Source organism: Corvus brachyrhynchos, unplaced genomic scaffold, assembly GCF_000691975.1.
Source record: "Corvus brachyrhynchos isolate BGI_N302 unplaced genomic scaffold, ASM69197v1 scaffold94, whole genome shotgun sequence".
Lineage (NCBI taxonomy): Eukaryota > Metazoa > Chordata > Aves > Passeriformes > Corvidae > Corvus > Corvus brachyrhynchos.
The window spans coordinates 537,615-549,253 of NW_008238330.1; the positions used below are offsets into that span (position 1 = coordinate 537,615).

General features: G+C 37.5%; 1 protein-coding gene across 1 annotated transcript in view; it reads left to right on the forward strand.

Moving 5' to 3' along the window:
- Nucleotides 1–11,639, forward strand: part of CDK13 (cyclin dependent kinase 13) — a gene marked incomplete at its 5' end in the record, with an annotated part of 50,186 nt that overhangs the window by 18,140 nt on the left and 20,407 nt on the right. The window contains 2 exons of the mRNA XM_017734589.1: nucleotides 1,130–1,300; nucleotides 9,746–9,935. Of these exons, the coding sequence (XP_017590078.1) occupies nucleotides 1,130–1,300; nucleotides 9,746–9,935 (361 nt within the window). The remainder of the gene's footprint in view (nucleotides 1–1,129; nucleotides 1,301–9,745; nucleotides 9,936–11,639) is intronic.

Below are 11,639 nucleotides of genomic sequence, written 5' to 3' on the forward strand. Positions count from 1 at the left end.
CAGGAACTGAATCCCATAGGACCACGTACCAACCTCAGTTCCTTCTTTCTGATCTCCAGAAGAATAAGCAGTGTCATTATAATTCCTTCTTCATTCTTTACCTGTCTTTGTCTCAGTTTGCAAACTTTAGTTCTAGTTGAACTGTCACAGGTTTTTACCTCTACCTTGAGAACCTTTGCAAATCATTGTTAGGATCTACTGGGATTCTCTTCTTTGCACATTTGCATTTTAATCCTGCCATAACCATATTGCCTCTTTGGCAAACATCAGGTTATTTGTGCGTCACAGTCATCTCTTAACCTCCCATAGAAGTTGTTGCTTTCTGCATTGACTGGGTCTGTACAGATACAGCAAGCAAATCTGTTAGCTTTAGATTCAAATCCTGTGTGGAGAGTGGCATTATGTCCTTTGAGATACCTTAGAAGAAGCTGTGTAATGGACTTTCAGAGCAAGTGGTTGTGTGTGCTGGAATGTGATCTACTGTGAGTGTATCATGTAAGTTAGTGTAGGGTAAGTAGTTTTGAGGATATCTGGGCTGTCAATAAACTTCCCAGACACACCAGTAAACTTCCAAGAACAAAATGATTGAACTAGCGTATATAATCTGTAGATATCCTCCATCATGCATGGATCATGTTCCTGCTGTTTTGTAGAATCCAGTTTGATACAGACCACCCTGCAGTAAAATAATAAGGGAAAAATCTCCTCACTGTAAAAATGGCAGTGCCACTTATGCTTGTAGAAGGTATGCTAATTAATTTGAGAACTCTTTAGTGATCTGCCTCATATCTTGAACTGCGTAGTATTTCTGGCTAGATATATGCGTTCTGATCTGTGCTGATGTAGTATTAAGAAATCCAGAGCAGTCACAGGCCTCTGCTGATGATCGCTCTTTACTGGTAGACATGGTGTAGAATGTCGGGATATGTGAGTTGTGCAGGAGGAAGAAGGATATAGTGTGTAGCTGAAAATTCTCATTTGTAGTTTTGCTTCTCTCTGTGGTGCTGATTTCTGTTCAGCATAGTGCTTGGTGCAAGCATCAGGGTTTTAAAAAACAAACATACAAGTCAATACTAAATCCCATGTTTTGGTTGCTGATCTTAATGGGTATATTTACATTTTCTCTTAGGGGAAATGGTAGCACTGAAGAAAGTACGTCTGGATAATGAAAAGGAAGGGTTTCCAATTACAGCTATTCGAGAGATTAAGATTCTTCGACAGCTTAATCATCAAAGCATTATCAACATGAAGGAAATAGTGACAGATAAGGAAGATGCTTTGGACTTCAAGAAGGACAAAGGTATGTATGCTAACAGGGTGGCTCTTTCTGGACTGTTTGTAATGTGATAGTCTGCTATGCTGGATTTGAAGTTACGCTTCATTAAAAAATACGTTTGCAAGTTGTGATGATGAGGGATTTTAATTTTGATTTAAATACTATAAGAAGTTGCTTATTTAACTCAGCTATGCCTTTTGCTTATAGAAACATTCTGTGCAAATATTTTGTGGGATAAAAAATGTATTGCTTGATTCTGGTTTTGCTGTAGAGGAACAGATGTTTGACTCCTTGACACCCATGGATTAGGGAGGTCAGCAATAATAGGAAGCTCTTAATTGTAAGCTTTGTTTAACCTTTTTTTTTTAGTACTTTCTCATACCATTTAGAGTATAATAGGCTGAATGCTGAAGAGATGTTTTTCATTTTAGGCCTTGGTTTTATTTGGATTGTTCTTCAGTTACTTTTTTAATGATTGAGCATGTGTGTTTTGAGGGCTAAGAGAAGAGTAAATTAAAAGAATGAAAAGCAAGACTTGTATAGTGGTAGTGTTCTTCCCCAAGTAGAAGACATGCAGACTTCTCTTCTGGTTCCTTCAGTTTTAAGTCTGTCTTGTTTGAATTGCTTCAACCTTCTTAGTCCAGAGAATCAAGCAGAGTGAAAATCGTGCTGTGTTGTTGCTTGGTACTTTTGATATTGGAATGGTATCTTGCCACTGGAGGCATTTCATTTTAGGTCTAGGTGTTGAAAACCTATCATTTTGGGGATATTTTAGTGTGCTGTGGGCAATTTGTTACATAGTTTGGCTTAGGAGAGTGCTTGGAATGTGGTACCTGTCCTTCTTCCCTGCTCTCCCTCCTTGAGTTTCTATACAGCATGCCCAGCAGCAGTGCAGGTAGAAAAGGCTGTATGTACTGCATGGCCAGCTGAAACACCAGGTGATGTGATGATTCAGAAGGTGGATATCAAGCAGGAATTAGTTTGGATTTTTTTCGTAGCATCTTTAGAGAGTATAGTACTCAAGGGGTATACAGCACTGCCATGCTTTTTTTAAATTGTGTTTAAAAGTGGGAAGTATCTAGCAAGAGTTTCTTGAGAGTTGTGCAGGTTCAGTGGTCAGGCCCCACTCAAAATCCTGGCAGTCTGCAGCAGCCAGTTTAGTCTTTGTATGTGAACCTTGCACTAAGTTTTAATTAGGTCTAACCTACTTGGCTAATGAGACCACACTGAGTCTTGACTTAATACTTAATGACTCATTAATGAATTTTCTTTCTTTCTGTTTAGTGCCATGTTTAGAATTGAATAGTAAATTACTTTTTTTGTACTTCAAACTGTGTCTAATTTCAAATGGGTTTTTTTTGTCCAAGTCTGTATTTGTGCTTTTGATATTACTTTTGATTCAATTTCTTGTTCTTATTTAACAGCATATTAAAATAACTACATTTTCTGAAAATTTACAAGGGCACGGGCTTCTCTGGAGGTGCTAGAATAGAACTAATTTTTGATAGTTGAGTAAGTTCTGATAGTTTCTTGAAAACATTTGCGGGACAATGAGACTGCTGTTATATCTTGTCTGTGTAAAGATGGAAGTTGTGGGTTTTTTTAGGCACTGTATTCTGTATTTCTCTAATGAGTAGTTCATTGTGGGATAGGGATTTATAGCTGAGTTGCGGCCAAATGTAGTCTGTGCAGGGAATGAATGCAAGTGGGAGGATATTCAGTCATTTCCACAGTAAAATGTTGCAAATGCAAAAGTAGGATGCTTAACAAGGAAGGGTTAGAAAAGTGGTAGTGATATCTTACAACGGGCAGAGCTTAAAAGCAGGGTGTTTTGCCCATATGATGAACATGCTTATGTTTAATGTATATTACATGCTTAGCATAGCTTTGAAATATGACTTGGAAAACCTTGCTGATATCCCACTTGTAAGAGTAGGGAATGAGAACATTTTTGCTATCACATGTTTTTCTAGTTAGTATGAATGAAGTTAATTTTGTTTCTAAGGCGGTGTATCATATCCTGACATAGTACTCATCTGCTTTTTCACTTAAGACAGTGTGGGGTTTGTTTTTTTGGTTGGATCTCAGTAGTTTAATATACAGTACATTCATTTTTCTGACAGTAATGTAAATGTTGGGCCCACTTTACAGCGCTTGATTTAAGGATGCTTTTTAAGATAGTAACATTGGACTGTAAGCCAGCAATGGCGTGGTTTGTGCGACTTTGTCCCAATATTTTGAGCTGCATTACATGTTTTTAAGTGACATACTCAAAAGTTTGGAAAAGAGAGGATTACTGGTTCCCCATGTTAAAGTCTGTCTCTGTATTTTCAACATCTTTTTATTTTCAAAGAAAATGGAAGAAATTATATCTGTGTTTTATCCTGGCCAGCTTGGACTATATATTTAAAGACAGGAACAGCTTTGATAGATAGTATTGGTTTTCTTCTTTCTGTACTAACCATTAGAAAAAGAAGTGTCACACACTGGAGCAGTGTAGCTACAAATTTTCTACGTGCATTTCTCTCCATCAGTGGAAGTCGGCACCTTAGGCAGCATAATCGTATGGGTTGGGCATATACAAAGCAGAGTGGGTGATACGTGGGTCTGTATACTGAAGATCAGAAGTTTTTAACTTTGCAATCTTCATTATGCATGAGACGTGCTTGATGATAGTTGGAGAATGGCATTACTGATTACTAATTGGTAATGTAACATCTTGATTCTCAGGCACAATCCTGACAGGCAAAACGTGTATGTTGGGTGTGGCCGCAAGGGATATCCATTTTATATGTTTCTTATGTAGGCTTTTCTCACCTACCTATCATTCAGAAGGAGATAAGTGAACACACAAACTTAGGAATGGGAACTCGTGACTCTGAGGTTGTATTCAGTCTTTCATGTGTTGAGCCACTTTATTAGTTATAAAATGAGTTACTGGGAAAACGCCCTTCTCAATTTGGGCTGTTGTCAGTTCTGGCTTTTTTTGCTTAGTGAGTGTATCATTTATATGACTTTGGCGTATATCTTTTTACTTTGGGTACTTGAGATGGTTCTTCAGTTCTCAATTGCCTCTAACAGCTGTAAAATGTTTTGCAAGTGCTAAACAGTCTAGCTATGGGATTGACATGATCTCTTTTTACTAAACAAATGGAAAATGCCTTAGCTTTTGTTGCTGTGAATGTAAACACAGTAAGTGTACTGCCTGACATCCCTTCCTCCTTTTGATTGGGATAGGCACTTTTTGCTAACCTGAGGGAGGATGTAAAACTTGACATGGAGACCAGTAATAAAAGATCTGGTTAACATTGCAGCGTGGGTTTTTTTCTGAGTTTTGTGTGTGTGAATTACTTTTTTTATGTATGTGTATTTCTGTAATTAAATTTAAGATTTAAGTTTGCTTTAGATGAAATTTTGAATTGATTTGCAGTACAAATGAGCAAACTTTTTTAGGCATGAAGTTGGTATTTATATTGACAGTACTGTAGTACAGGAGAACACTGACTGTAGTACACAGTAACCTGTACATAGTAACATTCTCACAGCCATCAGGGAGTACTTATTCCAAAATCTTGTGGTTTGGAAGGAGCCTGTGACAGAAGTCATGTAGTCAGCATTACATGGTAGCTAGTTTTGTCTGTGTTTCCTAGGAAGTTGAGTAAAAGCAGAGATCCATATTTCAGAAACCTCTAATGCTCTACAGTTTGCCTTGCTGCTCCCAAAATAGCTGATAGAAACTTACCCAAATAGTTTTCATGCTAGAGCTAAGTTACCAGCAATAGTATGTCTGCTTGAGTGGTGCTTCCCATTTATGTGTGCTGTACTGGACTTTGGTCTGGAATGAGTGCAGACCTAATTGTGTGGCTTTTCAACTTGATATATGTCAAAATGAGAACAATCTCTGATTATTAATCAAAGATTTTTGTTTGCTTTAAGTTTTTGTTTTTGGTTTAGTTGTTCGGGGGTTTTTTCCTTATTTCCCTATATTATGTGAGGAAACAAGGACACTATTTACTCCCAGGGATTCTGTATGCCCTTGGCTTGTATCCTGCTTCAGAATATATGTGGAGTTCCTGCAAGAGGAAAATGCAGTTGAACTTGAAAGGGGAGAATAACACTGTCATTAAATAGAAACTTAATATTGGGTGAAAATGTAAAAAAATAGTATAGCAGCAATGTTTTCTTTAGTCTTAAGGTGATTAATTCAGTAGCTATGGCTGTATTTGTTGTTCTGGAAATTAGAAAATGGATTAATAAAACCTGAGTCAAAAGAAAAGGCAAATGTCTATTGAAGGAACTTTAAGGAACTTCAAGGAATTGGTGGACAATTTCTTCTTTAGTTTTCAAGTTGTGGTTGATAAAATCCTGCTTAAAACTCTTGAAATAGTATATTGTGAGTACTGGAAGAGAAATGTTAAGGAAATAGAAGAGTAAATGTAATCTGATTATATTTAATCAATCAAGGGGAAGAATAATCTATGTATTGCATAGAAGAAGCTGGGGGAGGCTTATTAGGAAAATGAAAATCTGATGGGGTCTCATTTTGAAAACTGAGTACAGAACAAATGTTGGAAACCTGTTTCACAACTCAGCATTGTATGTACTATGCACTGAATGAGGCAGGGATAGTGGGGTTTGTTTAAAGCATTTCTGTATTTCAAGATACTATTGTAATGAATTTATACCAGAATTGAATTTAAATTTGCATGTAATAAGGCATTTCTGGTCTCCTGGTTCCTCTAATCTCTATCTAATCAGATATTTTGAGAAACACTGAACACTTTTCCTATTAATTACATTTGGAAAACTTGCTTAAAAGCCATCATCTATGGAGGCTTTTGGATCATTTTTCCCTGCACCACCACCCTCCCCTTCCAGTCTGAAGCACTTTATCTGTGGGAACAAGTGATACCCTGTTTTGTTGGGTCTGTGTGATTTGAAGACAGTCCAAAGAAATCCAGAGCCTGCCTGTGTCACAAAAACGTGAAGTATGTTTTGTTAGGATTTTTTGGCCTCTCAGAAAATCCACTGTTTATTGAAGATCATTAGTGCCATGTGTTGTTGAGTTACCACTCTTGTATGCATACCTTTACTGCATTATACCCCAGCTCATTTTGTGTTAAGAAACTGCTTCTGTTAGAGCTCCATGACTTGAAACATATGACCAAGAGGAGCAGATGTGTTAGTCCTTTAATTATTCTAAATTGGTACCTCACTTGCTGAACCCCGTCAGTCTTAACTGACAAAATGGTCAGAAAGGTGGATTTTTCTAAGTGCAAACAAAAGGAGTAAGGTGAAGGTTATTTCCATCCATGTGAATCTCCTTTATTTATTGTGTACCTCCCTAACAGATTCAGCTGCTCTCTCTTATCCCATATTCAGAAATAGGCAGTGTTCCTACTTTTCAACTGTTCCAGCTGCTGCTCTGTCAACATGTAGTGGCATTAAGGTTTCTGATTATCTCAGTAGATGAAGGAAAGTAGATGAGCTGTGCGGTGTTAGTAAAGGAAATGAGGCACCTAGGACACAACCCCTCTGTTAGTGCTTTGTTGCAGCATGTGGAAATGGACTGTAGGCTTTCTCCCACCCCACAGGTGGGAAGTGCAGGTCTTTAACACAACAGCAGTAAGATGAGGAACTTTAAAGTCAAGTGAGTAATTCTGAGTTCATTTGAATTGCATGTACTTTTCTGTGAGAGAGCTTTAGGTGTTTTTATGACACTACTTCCCAGAATGGGGACTGGGCAAAGCTAGCATCAAGCAAAATGTGATTTTAAAATGTAACCTCCAAGTTATGAAATGTTTTGCCCTCATAAAAGAAGAAACTGTTATTTTTTCTGTTATGTTCTCCTTTTTTGAGATACGGATATTTGTGCAGCACTTGTTTTGATAGAACTAAAGTATGGTGTGAACTTGAACTCATACTAAGCTGTAGTAAGCACACTTCTGCCTGTGCACAGTTCATTTGTGATGTCTTCCGTGACTGTTTTCTTCTTCCTGAATGACTAGCTGCTTTCCCTTTTATGGAGGATTAAATCCCCCAACGTGATGAAAAGAGATGAAGATCTGAAATTAGCAGGTGGAATAACGTAACCATTTTGTTGGTGGAAACAACAGATTTCTGTCAGAAAAGGGCAACATGTTTGTCTAGGAATAAATTAACAGGAGTTCCACTTCAGTTTGCTTGATAACTTTTTTGCAGCTACAGTCACTTCCAAATATAGCTTGAGTAATACTGAAAATCAGGTTTGAATGGTAAGATTGCCAAGGTTATTAGACTAATTTTCATAGTTTCTTGTAATAGATGAAGAAGACTACCAGTTTTACTTAAAAAAAAAAATTAATAATGTAGTTAGGAAATAGGCAAGAATGCACAAGTGTAATGAATCTGTGCATTTGCTCTTGATCTCATAAGGAAGGAATATTTAGCATTTATACTGTTTCAGTGTATGTTTCTTAATAAGAGTTGCAGAGAATGTAAATAATCAGATGTCACCTCCCAGGTGGTAGTCTACTTTGTTTATGAGTCTAGTCTATTGCTGTCAGCTTTCATTCTTGCATAAGGGTACCAATTGTGATTGCTGGTTATAAATAGCAGTGAAAAAATCCTGGGAGTTAGTGACAGAGCAGGAAATTGCTCAAGGCACAGATCCTGCTTTGCATATAAACAAGAGGTCTCTGTTCAGCTGTTCTCACTAAACAGTTCTACAGTCAGTCTTTCTCCTTGTCATGTACACACATGCAGCCGGCTGCCATGACAGAGTTAACTTTCTCTTGTACTCCGTAGCAAGAAGGTACCAAGATTCACTGGTATTCATTCAGTTTTGTTGAACTGACATCCTCTGAAGGATTATTCTGACGCTGCAGCATTAATATCAGGTGTTTTGTTTCGAGGCATTTTAAAATATGTCATGGTTCATACTTCAGCAGTCGTCGTTGAAGTAGATCCAACAACAGATTGCCAGCTATCTAGTTTGAAAAGACCAAGATTAGGAGCCTCTGTGCTGTTCTGTGTTGAACGGGTAAACTGGATTGGTGAACTCAGTTATGCAAATAGTAACACAGCAGACTTTTGATTATTCATAGCTCTTAATACTTCTTCTCTTCTTGTGAAGTGATGGGATTGTGTTGTACCTGCTTGATTCACCTCCTATTTCACCCCCTCTGTACACAGCAGCAGCGGTATTCTATGATAAGTATTTTGCTTTCTCTGTATAACATACAACAGGACGAAAGGACCTCAATCAAAAACAGTGAGCTTCTTGCATGTCTTATGCAATGGCCTGTGGTTTAGCTGATGTATGCTGATCGTTGTTACAAGTTTAACACTTACTGTATGAGTGATCTTATTCCTCAATAGCAGATGGACCTAGCATTCTTTTTTCCCTTTTCAGCTACTAAACAAGAAAAGGAGTCAGTTCATCCGAATGCGGCCATATGTGTATGACTTCTGTCAAGCTGGCTTCTCTTTATTGCTCCAAGACTTTGACTAGTTTCTGAGTTGAAACTTATTTAGGAGCAAGAACATGTAATGAGTTCTTGTTGGGCAGAAGCTATTTCTAGTGGTGGGTTTAAGGAGGTGCTTTTGGAAATGCAAGGTAGACAGACCCACTTGAATGTGGTTTCTGCATTGCTCCTTTCGCTCTGCAGGGGCTGCATTGTTCTGTGTGTCCCAGGGTGAAGAAAGGAAAGAATGAAGTACTAAAAAGTAGATTGTACTGGGAATGGTTGTTTTGGAGATTGGTTATTGCTGCTTCTGAAGCACTCAGCACTTTTCCTCTTTAAGAGTGCTTATATGTATCAAAGAGCCTTGGCTTTAATAGCTTTATTGGTAAAATTATACAGGCTAACATGAGATAACACCACATTCTCTTGTGCTTAATGTATGCATGTGGCAACTTAAAATATGAAGTCTGTCTTTGCAGAGCTGCTGTTACTAGTAGGTTAGTTCTGCTTTCTCATTTTGTCCTGTCTTACAGGTATTTTTAGTCTGAGAAGGGCAGTCCTATTTCTGACCCAGTTGCACAGAAATCTTAAAAAAAATTAATCACTGAGTCATGACAGATGAACAATAATGCACAATAATTCTTGTACATATTTTGTTTCTAGATTTCTCTCAAAACTTTACATATTAGCACAGTTAATTTTTTGTGAAATAAAATGGATGGAGATTGAGGGCTGTAGGGAGAATACATGTTTGTCTAGACTAAAGCACTGTGGTAACATTATACTTCTTTTCACAAACATTTGACTAGTATAATTGTTTATATGGAACAGCAATTTATTAAAACTTTTTACTGTACTGTATTACATTTGACATGAGATACAGCTATAAATACTGCAGAAAATGTAAGCAGTTGTATGAAAAATGCTTCTGATTTTAAAAAGTAGGCAACAGCAATGCTTTGGACTGCTGTTAAATCAGTTTTTCTCTCTGTGTTTCTCCTACCTTTTCCCTTTCTTTTTGTAGGTGCATTTTACCTGGTATTTGAATATATGGACCATGACTTGATGGGACTGCTGGAATCTGGTTTGGTTCATTTTAATGAAAATCATATTAAATCTTTTATGAGACAGCTGATGGAGGGCTTGGCCTATTGCCACAAGAAGAACTTTTTGCACAGAGATATCAAATGTTCCAATATTCTACTAAATAACAGGTATGGATATTACTTAAAAGTACATAACAAAAATTGTATGTTAACATCTTTATATCATTCTTTTACTCTTCACAGTTCACCTGACTAGAGTCACTAGCAAAACTTACTTTTTAAATTGTCTAGTTTTTTTAAAATCAATTGCAAAATAATGTTCCTGCTTAACACTGGAGCCTGCAGCTGTGTGTTAAACTTAATCTGTTTTAAAAGAGAAGACTCAAGTTTAATCCTGTTAAGTCAGAGTATTGGGGGAAAATTAGCTGCGTTCAAATATATTAAAATGGAATTGTAGGATGTAAGTGTTTGATGTGTATTCTTTCTGCCATCTCATTTCAAGATCGAAGTGTGGCTAGACTGTTTCTTCGTGACAGTTCTGAGGTCCTTGTTGTCATCAGTCAGGATAATGCTTTAAAAGAGTATTTGATCAGGCATGTTCAAACATGCCTTAACTTACAGTTATTGCTATAATCAAAGGGGGAGAATAATTTGTTTCTTACTACTTTAACGCATGGTAATTACAAATTATATTAGTAAGTGTGGTGTTTTGGTGTGCAGCAGCAAATAAAAAGCCGGTGTGAAGATAGTGGATGACTTCATTACCAGCAGTTGTGCATCATAACCTGGAGTACTAAATCCAGGGAGCAACTGTAAGAGTAAGGTTTATAACAGCAAAAAAGGGTTTAGTTAAAAAAAAGAGCAGGTAGTCAGCTCCTGGGATTTGTTGCCACAGATTTTCCGGGTAGTGTCAGGAGTTTCAAAAAAGATGAGACACATTAAAGGATAGGATCATTAACACCTGCTAATGGGAGTGGATGTTTTAGCATCCTAAACACAGTGTTTGTGGGTTGTGGTTTAGCATGAGGAAGATGGGCCCTAAAGGGAGTGGGTTCACATGTTCTCCCTAGAAATCTACTGCTGCTGTTGGAGAGCAAATACTGGGCAAAATGGATGAAGGGTCTATTTTGATAGGTCAAGCTTTCTCCAAATTAAATTTTCTGCTACCTCCTCCTTTTTCCTTTAGAGCAAACTAACACTAGACTGTTTTCATCTCTGTATCTTACTGCAGCCTTGCCAGATTATGATATGGACTCCTAAACAGATGTACATGTTTCTCCCCATTACTCCCTGTGCCCACACACCTAATCTTATTGCCTGCTAATCTCCAGGGTTAGTGTTTCCCTGTGCACCTTTGGGAACTCAGAAGCTGGATGTAACCTGACAATGGAGAAGAGTGCATTATGGTAGAGGAGGAGCTTGTTATTTTACTGTGCTCTCCAATCCAGGTTACAGAGTTGGATATTCTCCCCGTAGGATAGTGTCTGAGCATCCTTAGATTTTTCTACCAGTAGCAGAAAAACATGATAGTAGATCTGAATAATTTTAAGCCAGTGTTTCAAAAATCCTATTACCAGTTACAGCCTGAAGCCAAACACATGGATTACGTATCTTTTACATGGGCAACTTCAATGAATTTTGAGCAAATACATTGTAGCGGGTTGAGTTCGAAACCGGGCGGAAACACCAATTGAATGTAGTGCTTTTGGTTCAAAATATTCATTACTTACTTATTTTCCTTCTGTGAGATAAGAATTAGGAGAAAAGCAAAGCAGGCACAAACCTTAAACAGTTGCAGTACAATGGAAGAGTTCTATTACTAATAGAATTAAAAGTAAAGAGAAAATAACAAAACAAAATTAAAGCAAATCC